The 26890-nt window shown below is 40.1% G+C and overlaps 1 protein-coding gene across 5 annotated transcripts in view; it reads left to right on the top strand.

The window, feature by feature from the left end:
* STOX2 (storkhead box 2) overlaps positions 1-26890 on the top strand; it is a 72526-nt gene that overhangs the window by 8540 nt on the left and 37096 nt on the right. Inside the window, exon 2 of one of the 5 annotated variants that reach the window (XM_051790423.1) lies at positions 17637-17726. The exons of 1 other annotated variant lie outside the window; for it this stretch is intronic. In XM_051790423.1, the coding sequence (XP_051646383.1) occupies positions 17637-17726 (90 nt within the window). Of the gene's footprint in view, positions 1-17636; positions 17727-22423; positions 25677-26890 lie in introns of those variants that run through there. 3 more of the 5 variants (XM_051790422.1, XM_051790431.1, XM_051790428.1) reach the window with 3 other exon arrangements.

Raw genomic sequence — 26890 nt, 5'->3', positions numbered from 1 at the left:
GAGAAGTTGATTGTATTTTTATTAGGTCTTTTTATTTAATGATAGTAAGAAGAGAGACAGCAGAGGCATCTTTCAAGTCTCATTTCGTGTCTGTCTTGTAAAGTTACTCTTAACTTTTGTTTCTCTGTGATACATTAGAGGTATATGCAGTATGTTACATTCAGCTTTTAGGTCAATGGAAGCAGTACTGCTTCTGTTTACCGCTTTTTCAGAAGTTGTCCAGAGAGCCTAGATGAACTCTCTTCCTATCCCTCGCTGACCCGGGGTTTTATTTTGAAAAGTATGTCTAACATTAGAGTAGAACAGGTTCCCAGACACTAATTGTCACCTTCCCAGACATGATCGAGAATGCAGCTGCAGTTCGGCTGGGATGCTGGAACTGAAGGAATATGAGAATGTCATCTTGTGTTTGAGTATTGTCCTTGGGTAGCATATGTGTCTTGAGGTGCCAGTAGCGAGTAGAAATCTGCATTTAATGATCTCAAAACACCTTTTCTAGTTACAATTATCTTTCTCAGCTATATTATTTAAAGAAAAAAATGAATGGCTCTTTGTAGTGAATCTGAGCTTCACATTTTGAGGCTTGAAGAGTATAATAGACAATTCAGAAATACTTTCTTAATGTGGCCTGGAAAAGGCAAAGTTCAGTATGCAAGCTAAGTTCATCATAACACAGGAAGCTGTGCTGGGAGAACCTAGATTATATAAACTAGTTTGCTTGCCCATTTGTGTTCTTTTCATTTCCTCCATAATTTCCTATGAATTTCCTGTTGATGACCTGTGACCTAGTTTCGGAAGATGAACTTCTGACCATATGTGATAACATTGTAAAATGCCATAAATTGGACTGTTTGTTCTGTAAGCCAGTAAAGATGATGTACTAAATTTCATTGTGGTACTTAACTTTGCCTTTTACATCTTCACAGCATTTTAGAGTGAAGTACCATTCTTCATTTTCATAGGATGTTCTAAATTCTGCTCTCCTGAGAATTTACGTTCTTGGACTGTACAGTGACCTGTTTCACTACACATAAGCCTTAAGCTAAATATTTTTTTTAAACAGAGGGAAACGGAAATTTTTTTTACAAGGTTTTCTTAAGATTTGTGTGCTTTTAGGTGTAATTACTGCATTGCTGCCTGGGGGAGTAGAGGGGACAAAAACTTCAGAGGAGAAGTTTATTGGCTTTAACATAAAATTTGGAACAGCTGCAACCCCCACCTGTAAATCGGACATGTCTGCAGCCTGTCTCTTTGGAGTACATATATCTTGAAATGGTATTGGCATGGATTGTCTGCATAAGAATGGATTTGGAAATGGAAATGTTTCCATAAGAATGGAAATGTTTTCACAGAACACAGATGCAAAAAATTGTTTTCTGCATTTTTTTTCCATCCAGCTCTAGTGAAGTCTCAGTTTCTGAACAACTTTTAAAATTTGGAAAGAGATAAAGCCATCTCTAAAAGAAACATTTTGCAGTTTTTGTTTTTTGCTAAAATCACGAGGCATTTTCCTCTGAGTCAGTCTAAATTTCAGTCTGTATGATTATTTTAACTGCAGAATTATTCTTCAGGAACCATGAGGGTAAAATTGAGGCATCTTTTAGAACACTCACTTTAAATATCATATTCTTAACTACCTCTTTGCACAAGAGGTTGAAGTAGCTATGTGAGGTATTGTTTATTTTAGAGCCACATGCAGTAACCTTTTATCAGGCGTGGTCTGTCATATTGCCCATTGTGCAGCACAGTAAAACATTGTTTATGTAAGTTTATTAAATTTGATATGTTGCAAGTCTGTGCTCTGTGTGAGTGCGCTAATGGTTCTACATGAGAATGCACATTGTGTGCCCCAGGGTCTGATCCTGTTCTTTAGTGGGAAAAGTGCACAACGTTTTGTTTGACTATTCAGGTGGGAAGCCTTAGCACCCAGCAGTGCTGCTTCCATGAACAATGCATGTACCCATCTCTCTTGCACATATTGTTTGCCTGGAAAAGCTGAGGAGGACTTAGCTGTAACTGCTGAGTAATGCTCCCTTTTAATTGAGGTCTACCTTTGAAGAAGGGCCATAGATTGGACACCTGGAGAAACTGGGACAGGCTTACCAGAAACAAGGATGGGTGCAATGACAGAGAACAAAAAGAGGAGTTGTGGACAGAGCTGCTGTTCTGCCGGAGCAGGCTTGTGTTCTTGTGTCCTGGCTGCAAGAATTATGCTTCACCTTCCCCAGTTCACCCTTAGATTTCAATTTCAGTCATTTAAGTGGCTGCATTTAATCAGGACCATCACTCCTTCACTGGCATGTCTCTGAGCTCATTTCCGAGGCTAATAATTGATTCAGCTTTTTTTCTGCCTACCAGATGATGATCTTATTCAGTTTTCATCCCAGTGCTGATTATTCCAAATACAGCAATACCCAGGTAGCAGTACAGTACACTTGGCTTTTCATGGTTATCCTTTTTTATGCTCTCAGTGATCCCTTTTTCACACCCACAAACAATGTATTTAAGTAAAATGAAGTGTTTCACTGTAGCTTGCATTTAGAGTTAAATCATGAAAAGGTAAGTTAAAAGAGTTGAGGTAAAAAGCTCTACCTGACTCTGTCATTGTAATTAATTCACTAAGTAATGTGGTAGTTGAACAGGATGGTGTGTATCAAGCAATAAGAAAGCACACAAAATGGTGTCAATATTGAATTTTACTCATGAGTTGGTGTCAAACCAAGCTTTGTTAATTCTAGGTATATTATAATTGTCTGATGGCACAGCTGCCCTTGGGAAGTGTCGTTTTATCTCTAATAGCAAAATATCAAACCCAGCTTTTCAGATCAGAGCATTTAACCTGTGTTGTACTCCTGAATGGATGCATGTGTGTGATTGCTGTTCATAACATTGGGAGGGCTATTTCGTTATGGCAGACCAGCAGGAAGCAAAACAAAAATCTAAAACCTGCTCTGGTATACATTGCCGTGCAATGACAGTTTTGGATAATTTTTTTCCAGCAAGAGCTAGAAGGACTGTAAAAAATTTTCTTTTTTTTTTTTTTTTACCATAACTGAGAACCTAAGAGTGGCTGTGCCAGTTAAGATCCAGGTCTGTCTTGCCCACTCTGCTGTGTCCAACTGTAACCACAAACAGGTGCCAAGGAAGTGGAAGGAGAGAGCAAGTGTGTGTGGTGCTTCCCCCCCTTCCCCCACATGCTTCCCACCTCCAGCTGGCTCAGTTTGTTGAACAGTCCTCATCATGTTTCACTTGCAGGTTACTGTGTGACATCAGACAGTGTTTGGGGAGTGACAACTACTCACCTTGTGTGCATTTTCAGTACTAAACTTGCATTAGGTCTCATCCTGTCCTGTTTTGTGGCTTTTTTTGCTAATGAGGACTACGCACACATGTGAAGAAGTTTTAAGGTTCTTGGTATTTTTGGTGGTGGAAGAGCAGATCAGCTGTTGGGTCATGAAGCAGCATTAATCCCATCTCTCCAAACACAACATACGCATTCCAGATTCCTGTAACTGGGATATTAATAGGATTCGTGTCATCACACATTCTCTTCTGAAGTCCTGAAAGAAGCATTTGTTAATAATTTCTGTAATTCAGCTTATTCCTCCTTTCATTTAGTTTTCTTCCCTTAGTTCCTTCCATTCCTTTCCCTCTGAATTCTGGGTTTCATGAGCTGTCTCATCTTGAAGGTGACACGTACCTAGATGAAAGGCTTGCATTAAGCAGGAGTTTCTTGTTATATCACTGCTTGACATTCCAAAAATGTCAACTCCTGATTCAAATTGCAAGCAGGATCTGGTGCCAAGGCATTAGTTGTTTCTAAGTCTCCCGCTTATTAGTAAGTCAGAACTGCTGTTTCAAGACAAGAGTTGACCTGAGAAAATGCTGCAGAAGTGGATCCTAATGTTTCATGCCTCCAAGGTATCCCCTTTCCTTTTCTTGGAGGCGCTGGCTGGCTCACAAGATTAATCTTGGTTCAGCTAATAGCTAAAGGCCATAACTTTCCAGCATGGCTTCCTGAGCTTGTGACACATTGGGTGTCTCACTGAAAGTGCTGGTTTTTGCAGGAGCCAAATGTTCAACATCTCTGGAGGCTGACAAATTGGACCGGGCAGGTTAAAAAATCCACATACCTGGATTTTGATATGGGCCTGAACTGACCCAATCCATATTTTCAGCAAAAAGTCTGCTTTTGAAAACAGTGGTGGAATGTAGAGCTGAGTCCAGTCACCACTAGCTCTCTGCAGAGCTGCCAAATATCCATGAAAATTATGTCCCCGAGCCCTGTCAATTCACAGACCAGCATTATAGAAATGTTTTCTGAAATAGATTTCAGGTGCGTTGTGTAGATGTGGATGGAGACAACTGCATGTGGCAGTTCTTCCAGAGGTGGTCTGTGTTATAAACTGCACGTGGTCCAGCCCTCTCAAGGGACCCTCTGTTCACATTCAGTGATGCTCATGGGAATCATCTTTTTGATGTTTATGTACAGAATAACTGTACTGCATGTGCTGAGTGGCATAATATATTCATGTTGGTTATATATCATTTTACTTTATACTTATATTATTTTTAAGACTACTCCCCTTAATCTCCCCCCTTCTGCTGAAGGTTTTATATATTATTTGTTAATGTAACATCAGAGCACATCCATTTAATATATTTTATTTGAGGAGACTATTTTGTATACCAATGTGAGTGTGTTTTGTTTATGCTTTGTGTACATCTGCAGGTGTTTAATTTAGTTGTGCATGCTGTTAGTAATTGTAATTGACGTTGCAGATGTGTTTCCTAGCAAGAATAAAATATAAACATTGGAAAAACATGCAAATGGTAGAAAATTTGGGGTGCGAAACAGTAAAAATTATTTAAAAAGTGTTGAAATTTTAATAATAGACTTCAATTTAAAAAAAAAATTATTAAGGATTCACTCTCAGCTATCTTTGAATTTGTCACTTCTTGTTTCATTTGCACAAGTGTTGTTAACCACTGTTGTATCACTGAGATTCTTACAGGAGATTGACTTTTGTCCACTCCAGTCCATGATCTAATCTAATTTTAGATTAAGCACTAGTGGGTGCTTGATCAGTGTACCTCCAAAGTACATGATTTTAGAGTCTGAAGTTGCTATTCCACAATAAAAAAAAATAGCATTTTAAATTCTAGTGTACAATAAGAACATATCAAATATCCCTTACAGGATTTCAAAACTTTATTTTGTGAACTCTTGAAAAAACATATGTGGTTTTAATCTGTATTAGCTAAGCTAGAAGCAGCAGCAAAGGTCAAATGTTAAATGTTTAATTTGGTTTCTCTAATTGTCGGGTCATTAAAAATGACCTAGTAGAGCATGAAGTCAGATTCTTCTTTGTATACTAGTACAATTCTATTGATTTTTTAACTGAGTTATTGCTAGTTTATTGTAGCGTGAGAGCAAAAGCAAGGCCTTTGAGTCCATTGCAGGCAACAGTACAATAGTTTCTCTAGACAGAGCCAGGCAACTTGATGATGGTCAAGGGAGACCAGGGATCATTTGCAGTACGAAAATCAGCACGCTTTAGTCCAACCACATTTGTTAGTGGTGTCCCTGAATTCCTAATTGTCTGATTTAAAGGGAGATAGTTATGCTGATATGGAGTAATACTATACCTGTCTTTGCAGTAGCTGTCATTAACATGAACAGTGCCACTGCTGTGGCAGTGGTGCTCTCAGTCTGGTCTCACGTGTGCATGTAGGCTGGTGATCCCCTGCTTGCACGTCAGCAAAAGAGACCTACCCCCTCTTGGTGCTCAGGTGGAGGCACTTATGTCCAAAGCATGTAAGTGAGGGGAGGGGAAGAACTGGAGTGTAAAGTGGCTGTTGTTGAGTGTTACTTGCAGACTATCTTAAAATCAGGGTAAGGTGCCAGGTTTTGTGGTGAGATGTCATACCTTGCCAAAATATGCTGTGGTGTAACATCATAGAGTTTATCTTTCCCTCCCACGATCCTGAGCTGCACCTTGCTGTCGTTGCAATATGGTAGTCCCTTCCCCTTGATTTTGCAGCAGAAAAGCAAAGTGTTCAAAGGGAGATTTCTCTGGGTGGAGGCTACAGGGCTTTCCCCAGTAGTTACTCACAACTAGCTATTAAAGTGAAAAAAAGCCAGGAAGTCTTTGTGAGCTGCATTTTCCATCGCTTTCTCTCATAGATGATTTCTCCCTTGTGGATACTCTGATGTCTCATTTTATGTCAGGGCTTTGGCTTCAGTCTTTCTTCAATATACCTTGTGATGGATCACCAAAACTTGTGGGAACATAAGACCTTGGAGACTCCTTCCTCTCTGTGAAGTTTGCTTGAACCTGTCCAAGAGTAACAATGTGGAAGAACTGAGAGTGTAGGGGTAAGAGGGACAGCAGTGCCACACCACACATTCAGTCATGAAACCAGAGCCTCCAAAAGGTCTACAAACATGTCTCCTATGTGGGAACCCAGCTTCCATAGCTTTTAATTTACTGTATAGTTAGATTATAGAAAAATTGCAGTTAAACACGAAGCATTTTATTAAGTGCAAAAGGTATCCTAATTTCATGTTCTCTTCACTAACAAATTGACAAATTTCTTTCATATTTTCCCCCGTCTCTTTCAGCAGTGGAGAGGAATAAGTTGGGTAACTGCTAGAAACCTGTAGCTATGCTCTCTTGCTCTCTGTTGCAAAGCATAAGTGCCCATTTCTACTTTGAAGCTTGGATGGTATATTTAATTTGACATCAAGGGGAACCTTGGATGTGTAAATATTAACGGAACGGGCCACAAATAAAGTTGGAACATTCAGCGGCACTTCACAACGCTGAAGTGAAATATATGAAGTGCAGTGTTAGCGAATGTTTATATAAAACATGCTACAGTATTACACTGAACAATTATACCTCTCTTATCTCAGGCACTTATCTCTAGCTAAAGCCAAGTGGCTTGCAGGTTTAAATTGCTCAGTATTTTTGAAGTCAGTGTGGTAATGAAATATGCTAAGCAGCTGGGTTTTATGTGTGAGCATTTTCGGTATTTTTTTTTTTTGACCTGACTACTGTTATCTTTGAAGACACAAAAATGATACAATGTCCTTCTGAAGACACAAAAGGAAAAGGCCAAAGTCTAATAGAGCTTAATTGCAAAGGCAGTGTTGGTAGTTGCACTTAAACGTTCTCTTTAGTATTTGCATCTCATTTTGGCTGTTTTTGTAAGTCTTTTGTAGAGAAATACTTACATTATATGAGTATAAATCCTGTTCCCATGGTCAGGAGCAGGGTGGTGGGACTCTGAGGCCCCTTGCACAAGGAGCTGATGGCCTGCCACCAAGCCTGTCTGACCAAGCATTTGTAAAAGGATGGAAGTAGTGCAAGCTAATTTGTTGAATGTCTCATGGCTGCTGCTGTGTTGAATACTTGTAAAAGATGCCTGAAACCAGTTCAGAGCAGCAGCGAGAGTAAATCGAGGCATGGCTTTTTTATAGAGATCTAGAAATCATAATTATGCTCAGGTATTTGTTGGTGTGGGTGGGTTTGTTGTATTGCTTTTGTTCTTTGAAAAGCAAAAGGCATAACCTGCTTTTGTAGCTTGTGTTCAGATGAGAAGTTCATGTTTGCTGTATAGTTTAAAATGGCAGAGATTTTTTTTCTTTTAGTGTGTGAACCACAAAAGTTGGAATCTTATGTTGCTTCTCCTCATATTATTATATTATAGAAGATGTCTCCATTGTGATTGCAGCTATAGTTTACACGGAGGAATAGCATTAGGGAACAAATGCATATTGGATTTATAGCTTTTCTTAGGATACTTCATCAAACAAGAGCAGCCAGCTCTTCTTGTGACATTAGCAAATGCTCTGTGCCTTGCCAGTAGTGCTTGAAAATACTGCAGTCTGGCTTTGGAGATCAAAGGTGGGATGTGCTTTCTAGGGGTTCTCAAAGCCTCAAAGTATGAAACAGGTGTGGAGGTGTGCTTACCATCAAGACCATAAAAACCTACATGTGCTTTTATTGGTTTCTTTTTATTTCAAATATAGCACTCCTGAAGTTCCTACGCTTCTCACCTTGACTAGTCAAAGGTTAACTGTTTTTCCTTCTTCGCTTACTTCTCACTCTCTTCACTCTTACCTTTCACTTCCTACATTGCAGTCAGGAATAAGTACAAAATTCAGTGTCAGAATTCCTAAAAATTCCTAAATTCCTCCATATTGGGACCAGCGAAGCCAAAGAAGTAGGTATTTCTTTGTAGTCTGATACAGGAAACCCAGCAACTTGGTGGTATTTAGTGCTGATTTGTAGCTTCTTGATGCTGCCTTCTGTGTTTAGCAGTGCTTTACCAGGCATTGGTCAAATGGACCTCAGGTCCAATATGACATCTTAGAAATTTTGATCATGCCCCTGACTCTTGAGACAAAAAGCTTAGCATCAGTTTTACAAAGTGGAGTTAAGTCTGCCTGGAAGGAGCTGAACTGTGCTACTTAGAAGAGCAGCCAGACAAGTGTACATGGAGAAACAGTTCAGGAACTCTGAAGCCAAAAGTACTGATTTGGGAAGTGATTTATAAGCTGTTTTTTTGCAGGATTTATAACCATTTTTTCTCAAAACGTCACTGACAAACCCTCCTCATACCAAGGAAGCAAATTGTATTTCAAGATTGTGTCACCAAGAGATCATTTTTACTTGTTGGCATTACTGATATATTAATGGCATTCTCTAAAGCACCTTCATACATCTCAGGACTGTTGATGATCTGACAGTGAGTGGCTCTATTCTGAAATTATTTCCAGAACAAAACTTTTACCTCTTCATGTGTACTTTACCAGTAACTTTCAGATAGTTTCCTGTGACATTTGTAGGCAGTTTGACCTGTAAAATGTCAGCAAGTATGAAGAGAATTTCAGAAAACCAGATTAAACCACTGATTTTGAGCTACTAGTATTTCTGCTTTATCTCTGGTTCTCAGTTCTCACAGTTGAAAATCCATCTGTGCAGCAGTGGCACATTTTTACTCCTGGCCTTTACCCTGAACCCTCCTGCCTTTATCTCACCCTCACCTCTTCTGGGTGCTCTGCCCCCAGCTGATGACCCTGCTTTCAGGAAAGAGCCCTTCCCACAGCTTCGCTTTCCGCTATCGTAAAACATAGGCAGAGCTTGAAGTGCAAAGTTTGTTTTTACAAGGGAATCAAAAGAGAACTGTGACTGATCAACATAAGCAAGGTATCAAGACTTGTTGGATTTGGGAGTACAAGCAATTGCTCTTTAGCTTACTTACTGTGAATATTAAAATACTCTATTTGGAGAGAGAATATTTATGGAGGTTTTTATTATTAGGTGGTGTGCATATATGTGTTGTCTCTTTATGGACTCATTTGCTTGTGCCCAAAAGTAGTGGTGCTTCCCTCACATGTAGTCAGGACATTTTACTGGGATCTGTACAGTGCACTCAGGCCAAGCTTAATGCAGATCAGTGTCTTCTCAGTAAAGATGCAATAAGAAGTCGTAGCAACTTTGATATATTTTCAGTTTTTCTTGCTACCTTTTTATTAAACAACAGCTTATTTTAAAAATCAAAACCAATGTTGTGCACCGATCATTAACATGAATAATTTTGTTATTTTGGGGTAATTTTTTTTCTTGTTTTTGCTGATTTGAAACCTTAGGGTTTGGGGGAGAGATGAGGTAATTGTATTTATTGTTTGCACAAGCAATGTAATATTTTTTCTGGAGATGACAGTGGTATGTTCAAGTAACGGTTTAAAACTATTTAAAGACAAATACATGTTTGGTGTGTAAAAGTCACTAACCAAAATCTGTAGTAAAATTATCTTGAATTTGTTGACCTAACTTTATGTAGCAGATAGCAAAGAAGTTTAATCCCAGAAATATAAATTCTGATGAATTCTGATGATCTGGATGCTACCATTCCCCCATTTTTAAGCCATTCATTAAAAAGAAGGAAAAGAAAAAAGAAACTAAAGGTTAAGGTCAAAATATTCTGACTTTCAATCTAGTCATTCTTCTGGGCAAAAAAATACTACTCTTTTTAGGTCACGTGGCTCAATTCTGTTGCATTTAGGTTCCAGTGGCAAGAGTACTTGTTCTAATTTAGTGCATTCAAGATTTTAAAGTAGTTTAGTCAGACTTTTATGTTTGAACTAAAATAAATAGGCATATGGCAAGTGGAAGAACATGTAGTCACTTGGCTGCCTCAAAATTCTTTCGAGGTCAAGAATTTGAAAACAGGAACCTATAGTGCAGTTTGTGAGCACAATAGGAACAGCTGGTGCTCAGCACTTTTGAAAATGAGGTCACTTTATTCTTGGTGGAAATGTGCAAAATGGGTCATCTGGGCATAGGCTTAAGACAAAGGCTAAGCACGTGGCCATTTATAACGAAGTTGTCCATGTTTCCAGAACTAGTTGGTTAAAAGGAGTCAGTTAAACAGGGAAACACTGGGATATGTCTGCACTTTCCCAACTTTTGGAAGCATAATTCCTGCTAGGAAAATAAACTACTGCCATGTATTTTTGAAGATCTGCTTATCCTGAGGATGACATCATCCATATTTTCCATAGTCACCCCTCCCTCTGATGCCTTTCTGCTCATCCTTCACATAACCTACTTTAGGAAACACTGCTCCATTGTACAGTCTTTGGGAACACTACTTCTCCACCAGTCTCAGCCCTGGGAATTCCCTGGTCCTGCCAACAAAACAAAGGAGAAAATTTGAAACATTCACAAACCCCAGAGCATCACTAGCAAAATCTAAAGATGCATTAGGAAAGATAACAAGAACTCAACTTAGATTTGACTTTTGATTCTTTCATTATAATATTCTATTCAAAATATACATAAGTTGATGGCATTAGGGCCATGTTTTGCACTTTTGTTAATTGAATAGCTGTTGCTAACACATCCAAGGTGATGGTATGAGTCACAGGATACAGGTATATCGGAGTTGGCAAATTTGAGACCTGATACTGATCGCTGTTGACTGTTGAAGTTTGGTAGGAGAACTCATGTATTTCCAATAGGAGTGTGCAGGTCTTGAATTCCAGACCCTGCCCCCCATCATCCCAATAGCCTGTACAAGAGATCATAGGAAAAATTCAGATTGGAAGGGTTCCCAGGTGATTGTAGTCCAGCCTCTTCCTTGTGAATATACATTATTCCTCTCAAATGGAGTTGAATCTTTGTGCATAAACAGTGCTTTTTAAATCGAAGTAAATTCTGTTAATTTAATTGTGGAATAGTACATGCAGATCACACTGGCTTTAAGCAAAAGCTTGAAGTCCATGCTAAAATAAACTGCACTGCTAATTCAAGGACTACCCATTTTGTCATTAATGACCTTACTTTAAAGAGTATTTTGTTAATCTAGCCATTTATTGCTTTAGTTACAAAAAAATACTGATCTTATTTATTACATAATACTTCTGTGTCTTTGTTCTCATTTTTTAATGCAGTTTTGTGACTGGCTGGTGGCATAACCCAAGAAAGTATATAGCGTCATTGGCGAGAATAAACAAAGCAGAAGGGGGAAAAACCCCTATTCTCAAATCCTGTGTATTTTGCCTCCTGAGGTGGACCTGTGCTGGAACTAGTCAGGGCTGCATCTCAGAGCTAGCACCAGATTTCAGATGTGCCCATGAGAATGGTTCTCATTATTTTCTTATTATCATAAGTTTCTTTTACTAAGGCAGGCTTGAAGATTGCCTTTGTACGAGTGAGGAAATTTGCCTGTCTAAACCAGGCTCACATTTTGGCTAGTTTCTAACAAGAACTGTCAAAAAGAGCATGGAGGAAGATGACAAAGTGGTGACAGCAGCAGTACAAGGAATTCTGGACTGGAAAAGAAAAATACAATGAGATAGCTCCAGGGTTGGCAAAGTGCAGCCAGAACTAAGCTGGGGTATCGGCATACATTGTTGCAGAACAGTGTGTTGTTTTTATAGTGTGTGTTATAGGTTTGGGTTTGAAAAGTGTTTCTCTTCCATCGAAGAAACTTCCATTGAACTATATATATGATGTGATAAGTATTCAGTGACAGCTAAGTAGTTAGTATGAAGATGCATAACAGGTTGGGGTTTTTTCTCCCTACTACAAGGTCTTGGATGTCTTTCAGCAGTCAGAAATACTATCTTTTGATACCGTGTGGCTTTACTACTTTCAGGTTCACTGGTAGAGGAAAGCACTTAAAAAGCAAAGCATAAGATTCCCACACTGTTTTTCTGTCTTAAAGGTATGTCTTGGATGAATTGCTGCATTGAAGTGTAATTAATCACTAGCTGGGAGATAGAACAAGGGTGGCTGGCATAGCAGACAGAAGAAAAATTGTCTGTGAGATGCCCAGATGAATGGGCCATGTCTGGAGGAGCAGTGGTGGTGTCTGTCTTGTTTTCATGACATGTATTGTGTCTCCCTTTTGACTTCATCTCAAGTTCTAGTAGATGGTTTTCAGGTCATGAGGGAGACTTCTCCAGCTTTTGCAATCACTGTAATTGATTTTGTCTTTGCAGAAGAGGTATTTAAAGGGTAACAGTAGTATTTACTAGTCATTTCACAGCACGTTTTCTATTTCCTTTCATCCTCATTTGAAACTGTTGCTGAACTAATAAATATAACACTTCATAAGTTATTTCTCTAGGATATCATGTGTAGTCACTTCCACCTTTGCAGAAGTTGCATGCTAAAGAAGCTGTGTATGATGCGGATTCCATTTAGAAAAGACCCATTTCTGGCATCCCTGCAGTATCTTCTACATGACCATGTTTTTCTTTCTTAATCAGAGCTAAAAGCTTTGTGCATGTGGTAGACGGATAAAACTGTGTGCCCTATAATAATGCAGCAGTGATTTGGGAACTCTGTATTGCGTTATACATTTACCTTGAAGTGAGCAGTTTTCTTTTCAACTTTCTACACAGCCAAGACTTTCAAGTCTTGTCTATTGATATTTAGACTTTAGACAAGTCTAAATATCAATACAGGTAGGTTGTAAACCAGTTGTAGTCCTGCTTTAAATATAGTCATTGAAAACATTTAGACTGCATCTGTCCCCTTAATGTGGAGCAAGAGGAATAGAGGTGCAGCTCTTTAAGCCTGTGATCTGCCTGGAGAAAACTGTCGTCAGTGCAGAGACCATAAAGCAATTTTAGGGATGCCTTTAGAGGACAGTGCACAAGCATTAAGTAGGGTGACTTCGGAAAAAAGAAGGTATATTCTGGGATAAGACTTCTGCATGCTTGAGCTTCACGGAGACAGTTGTAATTAAACAATTCCTGAGAGCCCAGAGCAGGGCAAGGGGAGAAGCCCAGAGAGCATCCAAAGTTGCCTTCACCAATCTGACATTTTCCATTAGGCAGTAACAAGAGGAGACCAGAGCATAACCTAATGTGCTGGATGTCTGTGCTGCAACAAGAAAGGTGCCCTGGATTGTGAATTTATACATTTTAAACATAAACGACCCACTGCTCACCAACTCTGCCTAAGTCAAAACACGCATATGAGCACATAATGTAGCTTACTTTATTCTATCTCTATGAGTCTTGTTTTAAGTGTTTTCTGTCTATCTTTTGCTTTTTGCGCTATGGGTTAGATCACGTACATGATGCTTTTGTTTTGATTTTGTGGACAGGTGACTCCCAAACTCGAGATCCTTTGTGATTTTCTTTGTCACTCTGGATACTCATACGAATCTATATTTTCACAACTTACTATGCTCTGTATCTCTGAGCAAAATTCATTTAATGTACTCTTGAAGACCAAACACAGTGTTTTGTTGATGTTGCTACAGTGGGTTTTCATTCCTATTTCATTGAATTAATACATTTTTGCCCAACAATAATACTGAGTTCTTCAAATATTTAGTGTCAGATGCTTTTGTCTTAGTCTTTTTCAAGAGTATTTTGGCCAACAAAATTGAGTCTTTGCTGTTTTAAATTGCTTCTCAGAGTAATTCTTAGTATCTGTCACATTGTAAAAATACTTGGTGTATGATTCTGAGGGGAAACAGTGGGGAGAACGTAGGGATAATTTCTTAGCACCCATAATGATGGTGAAGTTTTGGTTTAGTCTGACCTCTGCTGGGTAAGTCTTGGACTTGGCTCTTCCTCTCTATCCCAACACAACACTGCTCTCCCTTTGTATTGTCAATAACTTCTCCACGACCAGAAATTCAAGTCTTGACTCTACAAGCACAGACTTCACCTAAATTCAAGTGACTGGTGTGCAGATGAAGAGAAAATGCCTTTCTATTCTTATTGTAATTATTTATTTGTATTGCAATTCAGTACCTGTTGTGTTGGGGACATAAAGTATTGTAAATACTGCAAAGCCTTAAACTCTGTGTAGTGAAAGAGGTGCAAAATACATGCAGAATAAAATATTCTCCTACCTTTTATACTGCCAGTAAATTCTGTCAGTGAAATAATTGTGCACAAAAGAAGAATCCAGATTGTTAACTATTGTTTGCAAGAGAAACCTCACTTTGGAATTTGGGGAGTGTGGAGTAAATTATCTTTTGGGAGATTGGGAGCTTTTATTCCCTCTTTGTGCAGCAGAACCATTACCTTCCTTATCCTTGTAGTTATGTGTAGAAAAGCTGAGTTAAAAATAACTTCTGTAAATGATGCATAAATTTAATTGATTTTTGTTTTAAAAATATCAACAAGGAAAAAAGAGATAGGAGTGATTCTTAACATTCTGTCATTCAGCCCTTGTCTGATGTTGAGAACCTCTGTGTGTGTGTGTGTGTGTGTGTGTGTGTGTGTTTAAGGGAGTATGTATATAAATGGAGAAAACTGTTGGTAAAATAGAGCCCATCCATTCTGAAATGAATAGTCCCATCTGCACCAAGGATGTAGTATGTTCTTTAGCATTTGAGTCACTTCTTTCTAGTGGTTTGATGTTAATCTCTGTTTTCCCAAGACATGGGGAGAGCAGTGGGAATTTCCTGTCTGCCTCCAAATCACTGCAGCTACCAGAGTAGCCATAACTGTCTTACCACAGTGGCTAGTGAAGTCCCCCATGATGTCTGCAAGGCCAGACTGCCTGGGGGTTCTTCAAGACAAAGCTGGGTTACAGACCTGTTACCTGTCATCACTGAGGATGAGAAAAGGGAAAAAATGGAAATGTGGGGTACCATATTCTCTCATGTCAGCTTGACTTGATGGAGGAGTGCTGTAAGGGAAATGGTGTGCATATGCTGTCGTGGCACACATTCAATAGGGAACACTGTGCTATGTGATGGGGATGTAAGTGGTATTTGTTTTATGGGGTATTATGGAACTCTGAGAACGTGTTAAAAGCTGTGACTATAACTTGCTGGTTTTTTTTTCCCCTTAGCACTGATACCTATATGTTGTGAAACTAACCTGATTTGTTAACAAGTAAAAAAACTGGAAGGAAAAAAACCTCAACCTTTTGAGTTTGTTCTAGCTGCTTTTATTTAGTTGTATTTTCCTTTAAATATGTAAAACAAAGGATGTCCTAGTGTGTGGGAAATAGAGTTTCTCATTTCTAACTAAGCTTATATTCTTCATATGGGAGGTACAAGCACTGGTATGAGGAGGATGGGGTTTGTGGAGGTAAAGTGTAATACCTGGTTGTGTATTCTCAGGAGACATTATCTGTTGCCTGTGTAACTAAATGTATAACAAGAAATGAAGATTGGTAACCCATGGAGGCAACCACTGGAAAATTATCTACCTGGGGTCTCATAGACTGTCTTGAGCTGCATCTTAATGAAGAGTTCTCAAGTGATGCATGCCTAGACTGTGAGAGATTATGGGTAGATATTAACAGGACATTGAGCTAATTGCTGACACAGAGCTGGTTCTCCTTCTTTCTTGCCTTTGAACCTTATTTACATCCTGAAAATGAAGACTGGACCAAGAAAGAAAAATAGAATATAAAAAAGAACCCTACAGTACCCCAACCCACCCCCTCCCCCAAAGAAACAAAACCCCCAAAACAATCAAACCTCCAACCCAAAAAAGGGTTCTTGGGAATCAATTTTGGATAGCAGGTTGTGGGAATGAAGTGAGGGTGCTGCTGCCTGGAAGGAATTTGACTTCTGCAGTAAACTGGGTAGAAATTCTGTCTCTCTAGCAGGTTGTTCCATGACTAGAAGTGCTGAGCAGCATTTGGAGGCTGTGGATTCCACCCTGCTTCCAGTCCTGCCATCTTCCAGGCCAGCAGATGAGTCCTGTGTCCAAACAGATGCGTGGAAAATGTGTTCAGGATGCTCAGTCCATCCCTTCATTCCCCATGGTCAAGTGAAGAGCTTGTTAGTTTTGTCTCTTTGGTCTGGGTAGCCAAGGGACCACTGTGCTGATGCTTGCTTCTTGATCTGCCCTGGTCATAGACTTGTCCAGTTTTACTTTGAAGGAAAAGCATTTTCCAGACACCTTCCCCTTTAAAAACCAGGGCTTCATTATGGATGCTGTCAGCATCTACTGGCAACCCCCACGGGACAGGTCTCTCTCTCTCACTTTTTCCTTTAAATCTTTTGTTTGTTTGTTTGTTTAGCTTAAATCTTAAGAAATTACATCTGTTTCCTGATTGCTGTAGATTTTTTTCTCTCAGGAATTTAAAAACTGTCTCTTTTTTTTTCTTCACAACTGTTTAGATCCCTTCTGCCTCCTCCACTCCCACTTCCTTCATTTTCCATCTCATTCTGGAAGAGCATTTCCCCTTTCTCATTATATCATGTGTGCTCTTTTGCTCTCCCCCATCACTATCAGCCCTCCCCCCCCCCCATCCTTTCAGGCAGGGTAGAGCACACTTTATCTTCTTTCTGAATCTTAAGCAAAGCCTTTCTGATCTCTCTGTGTGTTCTGGAGCAGAACATGCCAGGATCAGAATAGGGTGAGGCTGAAAGCAAAATCACTGAAGCAATGATTGAGAGTCATCTTGAAAGTAGAAAGTTAACTTTGTGATTCATTATCTTCTACACAAGAGCTAGAAAGTTCTTTCCATGACTGTACATTTAAAGTGCTTGCATTTTGAATAAGCTCAGGACGTTTATTTGAAGATGTAAGACACTGATGTGAGAGTTTTCAAGTGCATTGTTCAAGCACATTTATGTGTTTTGGAGTCTGCCATTTGTCACATCAAAACACTTAAATTGCTCTGTCTTTTTGGTTTTGTTGGGTTTTGGTTTTGGTATGTTTTCTTTCTCTTTTTAAGGGGGTGCAGCGGGATTAGTCAGAGAATCAAGATAATGGCTTTAACAAACGGAAATAGTTTGTATGAATAAGTCTACAAGCAGCTCCTCATTCAAGCATTATTAGAAACACATTTTAAATCACTTTCACCATACAGTTTTGTGTGCATCCTTTGGGTTTTTAATAGAAGGTGGTACAAAATCAACTGCCAAGGTGAGGAATTCTCTTTCTGAAGAGGTTGCATGGTGTCATCTTAGGTATTTCTGAAAGATCATAATTTTTTTTTTCCCCACAAGCTTTTTGTGGCAGGTCTTTACAAAAGTATGAAATCCAGTTAGATAAAGCAGAAGTTTGGGATGAAGTTTCTAGCTAAAATCCTTTTCTGCCTCTGAAAGTTTAGCTGTGTGTTAGTTTACTATATTTTCAAAAAGTTGGTGCTACTTTTTAATGGACATGTTATTTTTTTCAGCTAATAGCTGGTTAATGAATAGCCCTGACTGTTGGAAGGTTACAAGAATGATGCATCCAATACAAGAGAGGCATGGGGACATTTCCAGTGGTATGTCTACCTTGTTTTGTAAGACAATATCCATAATTAAATTGACATTTAAAACAGCTGGTGTTGTGTGCTCGTCTTTGTGAGAGGCAACAATAATGTCACAGGACTTTCTCTTTTACATCTCGGTAATAGATAGTGAATGTTAAATGATGCTATTAAGGATCTGGGCTCTGATAAGAGACAGTAGAAAGAGTTGCAGATAATCTATATTGTTGATGACAGAGCTCAGGCATAAGATCACAGAGATGACAGACAAATGCCTGAATGTTGTGTCCAGGGTTCAAGAACCTGTCCACCGGTTGGATCCTCTTTTCACAGTGCTCGTTTATTATTGCTGTTTGATATGTTCACTAGCAGTGAGAAAATGACAGCTTTTCACCAGCTTTGAGCATTGATGAGCTTTAAGGCAAAACCACAACAGATCTTTAAACAGTCTTGGAGCTTTTGCCATGGAGCAACCAAAACTCATTTTGCCAGAGTATTTTTGTATGCGTTAGAAATGGGTGACACAGAATGTTTTCTTAGTATAATTTGTTCACTTACAGAAAGTTACCCTTTCTGTTCCCTTGAACATTGAAGTAGGAACAAACTGAGGGCTGGCAGTCCCCTCCTACATAAATGCTTGGTTAGGCACTCTGAATCTTATTCGCAGGATCAAATTGTCTGTTCCTGAGACTCTCACCTCATTCACTGAAGTTGCTTAATTTGCAACATTGTACCAGGTCCCAGCCTGACCTGAAAAACCCTTCTAACTCCACATTCTTCCAGCAGCAAGCCTGGGCTGCTAAGCTTGACAGTGTCCTTCTGAGCTGATAAGCAACTCACAAGGTGGGAAGGATGAAATCATGCTTTAGACAGCATCACCATTCTGGTTCCTTTGCTTGGGGCATGACTTTATCACTTCAGAATCAAGATTTGAAATTAAAAATAAACATTTTCAAAGCAGTCCTGCAGCCCCGCAGGGGTTTGTCTTAATTCTTACTGCTTTGTAGCCTGTCTTCCAAGTATTCAGATGCTTCTCCAGCTAACATCCTTCCCACAGTTGCCTTCTGGTAGGGGCCTGATTCTGAAGACAGATGCACTTGGGGTCTTTGAGTCCTGCCTCTTGCTACTGCTGCAGGTGACTGTTAAACCTTTTCATAAATGACTCTAGATCCATTTTAAAACCACGTTTTGTCCTCATTGTTCCTCTTAGGAGACTGTGCGTTACTCACTGCTGTCATAGCTAGTGATTCTCAGTTCCAGTCTGAATTCTCTGTTTGCTGAAACAGTACTGTTTTCTGGGTGATGCACAGTGAGCATCTCCCCAGTGCTGGCAGACTTGGCTCTTTACTGTTTGTTCTGACTAAGTGCATAGCTTTAGTAAAGTGATAAACTTCTATGGTGCAAAATTAGATGTATTTTAAGGTTTATGTTTTAGATTAGAAGAAGAATTCTTGTAACGGTCACATTAGATGCTGACTAAGTTTTTGGATAGAATCTGTTCTGTAGTGTATCCGCTGTCTCCTTTTGGTTTCTTTTCAGTTTGTTTTTAATTTGGGTGTGATGGACAAGATCTCTGTCTCAGACATAAAATATTTCTGCTTTCTTTTTGAAACATTTTTTCTAGCTCTTTTTTTTTCTTGCATGCATGAAGTGCTTAATGCCCTCCATCTGCATGAAAATCTTTTGTATATAGCTCTAAAAGCTCCCTTAGGACTGTAGACTTTTTTAAATGGAGCGATTTAAACATTTTCCACACAAATGGGCACTTGGGGCAAATGTCATTATAAAAATCGTAAGAATATTTGTTAGATATTTTCACTGGGTTTTGTTGTTTGTTTTTTCTTTTAAGATCTGCCTCTCCAGTCACAGTGAAAATTACAAGTCAAATAGAATCAGCATGATTTATGTTATTGGCAGAGAAGTAAGGAGTTTGTAAGGCTGAGAAGGTAGACATTAATAAGAAAGAGAAACAATAGACAGTCTTCTCTGCTTTAGTCAACACAGGGCAGGTGTTGAGGCTGATGTAATGGCATTGCTGCTTTCCTACTCTGAGTTGTACATACATATTTATAAACACATGCAAATCAATCAAAAATTGAGTTTGCAAGATAAATTAATAAAACAGAGATTGAGATGCAGAACAAAGCAAAAAATTCAAATCCTGCTCAGACTGAATGAAAGTTTTCATTTGAAACTAATGTGTTAAGATTCTCAAGTTTCAATTGAGGAGATATATAATCTGCTGGATATTCTTGTAAGGACATATATTGAAACTTGTGTTGTAAAATTTGAGGCTTATGTACAGTTGACTAGTAGACAGAGGCTCTATTTTGTGGAGGTTTTGGGATTCTAAGGAAATGTTTTTCTGATTTGAAACAGAGCTCCAAAGTAGTCAGATTTCATGTGGAAGAAAATCCTAAACACAATATTTTTAGATCACATGAAATACTTAATTTCAGTGGATCAGACTGTTTTGTTTCAAATATGACTGTTTAAATGTTTTAAATTGTTGTTCTACCTAATGCAGCCTTTCAGAAGAAACTAATTTGAAGGGAGAAAAAGAAACACTTCATGTAGGAATGCAGTAACAGGAAGTTCTGACATTTGTCAAAATATTTCTCCCTCTTTCTAAAATTAATATTTCACAATATCAGAATGGTTTTCTGATACATTTTAATATCAGTGGAATTGTATTATACACAGTAGGATTTCTGCCATTCTTTGTGACTGTGCGTCATCTGTGTTTTGGGGAGATACTCCAGCAGTGGGTGGAGAAATGCAGGATTCTGCCTGTCTTCTCGTGCATGTTATTTTCCATTACAGTGGTCAGTGTCTGATGTCTAATAGACATTCCTTGGGAAACTCAGTTATTGCTGTTGATGGTTTTTAACAGATCTTTGGTACTACTGATGAAAATGGGTATATGTTGTCTCTGTTAGAACAGCACTATTTTTAAACACATTCTTGGAATGTGGGCTTGCTACTTATATCCTTGTTTATTCCAGTGACGTGTCCTTACTTTGTTCAAGTCTTGATGGTCTATTGGATACAACAAACTACACTTTTGCAAAACTTGCCCCTTATAGTTAAAACCAACACTGGTAGACTTGAACCCAGATGGCATGAAAACAGATGGAATTTAGTAAGCCTTTTTAAAGCCCTTTGAAAATTTCAGCTGTCACATGGACTTTCTGTCAGAATAGTGGCTGTGTCAGTCATTTTTGTGATGAGTGGCCATATAACCATGGAGTTTCATGATAACTGAACAATTCTTACCTATAACTGGTGGCTCCCAGCACAGGAGGCCCTGCTTCTCCATTGCCTGTGGCATACTGCCTCCTACTTTGCTCTGAGACAGGACCTTCTCTGTCTTAACAGGGCATCCAGTCAGGGTTTGGCATAAAATATCCATTTTTTTTTTGGCAGGACTAGCCTTCTGCTAGGTTAGCTCCCTAAACTAACCCATGGGAGAGGATCAAGCGTAAATGGAATGGGCAAGGAGAGCAATAGATAGCATTTAGGTTGGTTAGCTCTATTATGCAGTTAGGCATCTATGATGAATGCTTTGGCACATGACAAGCATTGTCTGTGCAAGGACTTGCATTTTCCTGTGAACAAAGGGGTAGTAGCCCAGAAAACCACCAGCATGGGGATGGATTCCTCATGCCATCCGAAGTAGCCATGATGACATCCAACAGCATTTTCAGTATTGATCCAGAGGATCTAGCTGAAAAGAGTTGTTAGCATTGGCTTTGTTTTCCACTGTAGGTCAGACTGGGGTGGCTTGGTCTGTTTGAATCTTACCCAACATACCAGTTGGTAGTGCAGCTGAACAAGGGTTGAGTGCTGTGAGCTGATTTTGAGCCCGTAGCTCAGCTTTGGTTTCTCCAGAGCTGTTCAAGGGAGTTTGGTTCTGGTTCCTCTGCAAACTCAAATGCTTTGCCTAATAAGATCACCATATTTCCTAGTAAGGTGTTAGCACAGATTGAGTACATAATTTCCACCATGTGCATCTGAGTGAGTGTTTTCAAGGGCAGTATGGGTATGTACGATCTTTTTATTGCCTGTTTAACCCTATCTCTCTCTTGTAAATGAAAGACTTCTGGCATGGGAATGAGACCATTTTGCGTAAACTATTCAGTAAGGTTTTCCAAATGCTTAAATTTCAAAATAAATGAAAAAAAATCTAAGAGGGCGAAACATGTATCTAGGATATGGCAAGTACTAGGGGCTGTATAGGCAGTCCAGAGCTCACTCTGGCCTGGGCAGCTCTGTTAACATAAGCTGTGTAACTGCTGCACCACAGTGTTCAACACAGACTACAAAAACTATTTGAATGGTGAGTGAGTTTCCCCACATGGGCAGTGTGAAGCTGACCCAGGCACATTTCTGTCAGGAACAGTTACAGCACTGAATGTACCACAGGTTTCTCAAGTAGCTTTCCAACATCCTGACCACCCCTTGCTTTTGCACCAAAGCTGTTTCCCTGGTGCCATTTCGGGAAACTTGATGATTAGTCTGCAAGAGTTAGGTATCCTGGATCTATCCTGGAGCTTATCCTGGTGGCTGGAAGAATCCAGATGTGCTGGAGTTTCTACTGGTGAGTGCAGGGTCTTGAATTTAGTTCTTGCTGTAACTAATTTGCTCGATGATCATCTGTTAATTCAGTTCTGGTTGACATTTTTAAACTTGCATCTGAGAGAGATGAGAAGTTGGAACAAATCAAGGGCCTAGTCTAGCCTAATCCTTGCCATAATCTTTCCTATTTAGCAATGAAGCAGAAAAGAACAAAAACATCTGTAAGCTTCCAGCTTCAGAATTTTAGTATCTGGGCAAATCCTGTATGTGGAGGTAGTAATTAGATGACTCCAGGCTTTCAGTTAACAGAAATTATGTGTAGAAAGCTAAGGAATCCTTTGCTTTCAGATACTGCAGAAATATGTGCGCACCAGATTTTTTGTTATTTTCTTTAAATACAAACAAGAGATGCCAATAGAAATTATGGCTTTTGATTATAGGCTTATCATCCTCAAGCTAACAGTCATGGCACATCTTCTATGGATTGTGCAATTTGGTTGAAAAGTTGCTAGTTTAGCTGTAAGCTATTGTCAGTCAGCTTGTCCTCACTGGTTGATTGCCAACTTCTTCCTCCTGTACTTGAGGAAAAATGGAATCATGAATGTTTAATAACTGAAGGTATTGGATGGTCTCAGTGTAAAACACCAAAATTGATAAAATCATTATGAGCCTTTTTTTTCCTTTTTCCAAAGAAACTTTTAAAATAGAAAAATAGAAATAACTGATGAGTATGTAAAGCTGAAGAGCACAAGGAGGAAGTGATCTCATGCTCCCATGGCCTCACAGATACGATTGCATCTGAAACATGCTGGCTCTGCCTGAACTAGACTGTGAACTCCTTGGGGCAGTGCTGGTCTTCCAGATCTTGTAAAATGCCAGACACAGCTGATGTCACCCACTAAAGAACCATTTTCTCATATTTGACTTTTAGAGAAAGTGATGGGTGTCAGTGGCATTAGTGAAGGAAATACAATTGCCAGCATGTAAAGGTCTTGCAGATTAATGGCAACAGAGAATCCAAAGCAATACTATGGGAAATTGATGTATAGACAAGAAAATGCTTTGGACACAGTATGGCGGTATGGCTTTTTAAAAAAACTTTGCACTGTCTTGGCTTGTAGCTTCTATGCTGAGCTTTGGCCTGGGATTTCCTGTATGCCAGAGGTTGCATGATCGTAGGAATCACCTGCTGTTGCTTTTTTATACTGCCTGTTTTGGGGAAATTTGATTTATGAAGGAGGTTTTTTGTTGGGTTGTTTTTTGTTTGTTTGTTTCGCACTCAGCTATTTGTTTATTGTGAAAGGGCAGTGCCAGTGGCCTTGTGGATTGTGTGTGGATTTCCAGTGTGTAGTTGCACAGTGAGGGAGATCCTAGCACTTGTGCTAGCAGTTCTCAGTCTTGCTTAGAGGGGTGGCAGTTGCCTTTCATAATTACTCTTATGTGTTACCTTCTTGATCTTTTTTTCCATTCTTCAAGCCAAAAGTTTCCATTTTGTTCAACTTAGTTCCACTCATGGATTGCATGTTAAAGTGTGGAATAAATGCGTTTGTGCAGCTTCTTTAAGTAATTAAAACAATGAGTGAGCTCATAAAGAGAAGAATATTGAAATTGAGGCTGAATCAGTGGTTAATTGGCTGCTAGTCCAATCTCAGCTTCCCTTGTGCCTGAGTGCTGGAAGAGGATGAGGTCATGGTGCTGATTCTTGACCACAGCACACTGCAGACCTCCTGTGTCTTACCACTGCTTGCATCAGCTGTGTCCCAAACACAGAGTTACAGTGACACAAATACTGCTTTAGCTTTCTGCTAAACATCCATCGGTTTGGTGTGGTTAGGTTGTACATGTTGCTGATGCCTGCGGACGATGAAAGACTCCAGCCTTAAAACCCAAGATGCTCATTTACACTCAGGAAGAAGGCCTTCAGTCCAGGTTCAGAGCAAAGTTCAAATTCATCCTCAGGATCCACAACAGGCACCTATTGTTACCCTGTGATTTGCCTTTATAAACTAATTATCTTGCTTGCTTTTGATGAAATGAAGCGATATGGAGAATGTGGTTTGGTTTAGCTTTCCGATTTGCTTTACAGCTTTGGTTTCCAGCATGTGTGCTGATCACTGTTTTTACAAACCATGTTTAGGTCATAGAACCTTCTACATCTATTCAAGATATAGGCAATGGGTCTTTCTACCATTCTTGTGCAAAAATGTTTCCTTGATGGTTGTCCTTTTAGACAATAGCTTCCTCTTAAATCTGAGTGGTAAATTGGCCAAAGTTTTTGCACAAGTTCAGATACTACCTCAATAGGAACCAGAGGGGGAATACTTTGTTGTTGGTTCTTTTTTTTTTTTTTTTACCCTCTTAATCTCTAAAAATGAAAGAACAAAAACTTTGGCTCAATCATGAAGCCATGTTGACTTTAAAAGTTGCATAAAATACTTGAAGAGTATGTTGAAGTGCTTTTGAAGAAGGGGGTGAATTTGGTTGCAGTGGCTGTTCAGATTTACTTCTGGCATCAGCAGTACATCATACCACTGCCCTTAGGGAGGCAAAAGGGTTTTCATGCCTTTACTGCTTTTTTGGAGTACCAAGCCCCCACTGTGCCCTCACTTAAGGCAGGAGGGTTTCCCATGAGGACAGTGCTCATAGAGGAATGGGACCAAAATGTGCTTTACCATTATGTAAAATCACCAACCTCAAACAAAAACACAAAGCCCCAGGACCTCAAGGCCAAAGACACCAATCAACAAAACCTCCTTATTTTATTTTCATTTCTGAGCTCCCCGTGGCTGGGATTTTGGCTGTTCCTGAGGCAGCATCAGCACACGGAAGTGTATGTTCTGTGGGAATTGCTCCTGCATCCAAAATGGCAGGGGAACCGGTGGCCTTTGCTGGAGGAGAACAGCGTGATGGGTTTTGGTTCAAAATGTGTCGTGCAAAGGCAGGGAGTAACGTCGCATCTTCCGACTAGGCGAATATTGCTTTTCCTTCCTATTTCGGGCGCCCTGGAAGGTTGCCAGCTTTCCTCAGAGGACTCGGAAGGGAGCTGTCGGGGCCGCGCCCCGCACGCGTTGCCATGGCGGCGGGCGGGGGCCGTGCCCGCACCTCGGCGCTGCCGCGGGCCCGCGGGGCGCGGTGCGACGGGACGGGACGGGACGGGACGGGCGGTGCTTCCCCGTCCGGCTCAGTTGCCCGCTTTGCTGCACGATAAAAGATTGGTCAGCACCGCGGTGCGGTGCGAGGCTGGCGGGCGGGTTGTGCCGGCGGGGCAGCCCTTACCCCGGGAGACGCGGATCGTGCCTTGCCCGCGGTACTCGGGGATAGCGCGGGCTGTGCTGGCGGCTGGACGCGCGTTGTGGTGCAGCGGCCCTCTAGGAAAGGACCGTGCTGGTGAGGGCTGAGCGTGTCCTCCCATTGTTTCAGGTGTACAGAAGCGGCCTTGGCAGCACAGGGCTCGGCTGAGCGCCATGGTCCGTGTCTCACGGCTGAACCCGGCCGCGACTGACAGCCCTAGGAAGCTGCAGAGCTCAGTGGCAAAGCGAGTAAATCTGGTCTATCTAAGCACTTCCTTTGAGGTTCTTCATTGCTAGTGCTGTAGGGCAAAAGAAACGACGTTTTTAAATAGGTTACAAAATTTCAAAGCATATTTAAAGCACTGTGAAATGTTTCAGCAATCCGTCTGTGTTATTTCCTAACTTTTTTAATAGTTGTCTGTTAAATAGAGATCTAAATTTTCCAGACTGGTGGGTAAGACTCAAGGTGAAGTCTTGATCAGCTGCTGCAGAGCTGTCCAATGGTTTTATCCAGTTCTGGAATGGAAAGTGCTATTAATGCCTATGGTCACGATGCTGGAAGTATCTCCTACCAGCTCCAGTAAGCTGCAAGCAAGCCCTGAATCAAAAGTCTTCCTAAAGTTGCAAGCAGTACACTTGGCTCAGTAGGTTAGAGCATGGCGCTAAGAATACCAAGGTCATGGGTTCAATCCCTGCACAGGCTGTTCATTTAAGAGTTGGACTTGATGATCCTCATGGGTCCCTTCTAACTCATAATATTCTGTGATTTGCTATTTCAAGTGGCTTCTTCTGTGAAGATACTCTCACGCTGTACAACAGCTTGTACTGGCTGCATCACAGCTCAGATTGAAAATTACAAGCCTGGCTGTTTTAGGAATTTTAGATCTTAATCTTAAAATCTGGGACAGTCCCTGATAGATAAATTATGCATGCGTAGTACACCTGATGTGTTGGACCTGCTGCACATGTGAGATGAGACTATATGCATGTAGTAGCTAGTTTCCAGACATCAGGCAGCCTGAGTTGCCAGGCATCTGGAAAAATGGGCAATTACTTCAAAAATATGGGAAAAGTCTTTGCGTGTGCAAGCATACATGGGGCATAGGATTTCTGTGAGTAATGTAGTAAGTCTGTTGTCATGCGGTATCATCCTTCCTTTCATTCCCCCTTACTCTAACAGACTACAACTCCCTGCAAAAGCTGAAAACAAACTTGTGCTTTGGATAGTTGTGTGGTAACCTCAGTCATTCCTTGAGGGTCAAGGAAGCATTCATTGGAGGGGAAAATATATGGTGACTATGCTTCACAAGG

Source organism: Manacus candei, unplaced genomic scaffold (genome assembly GCF_025592945.1).
Source record: "Manacus candei isolate 608988 ecotype Guabito, Panama unplaced genomic scaffold, ASM2559294v1 h1tg000028l, whole genome shotgun sequence".
NCBI classification, from domain to species: domain Eukaryota; kingdom Metazoa; phylum Chordata; class Aves; order Passeriformes; family Pipridae; genus Manacus; species Manacus candei.
Note: the sequence above shows the minus strand (reverse complement) of the source record. Positions and strands in the feature narration are given on the sequence as shown.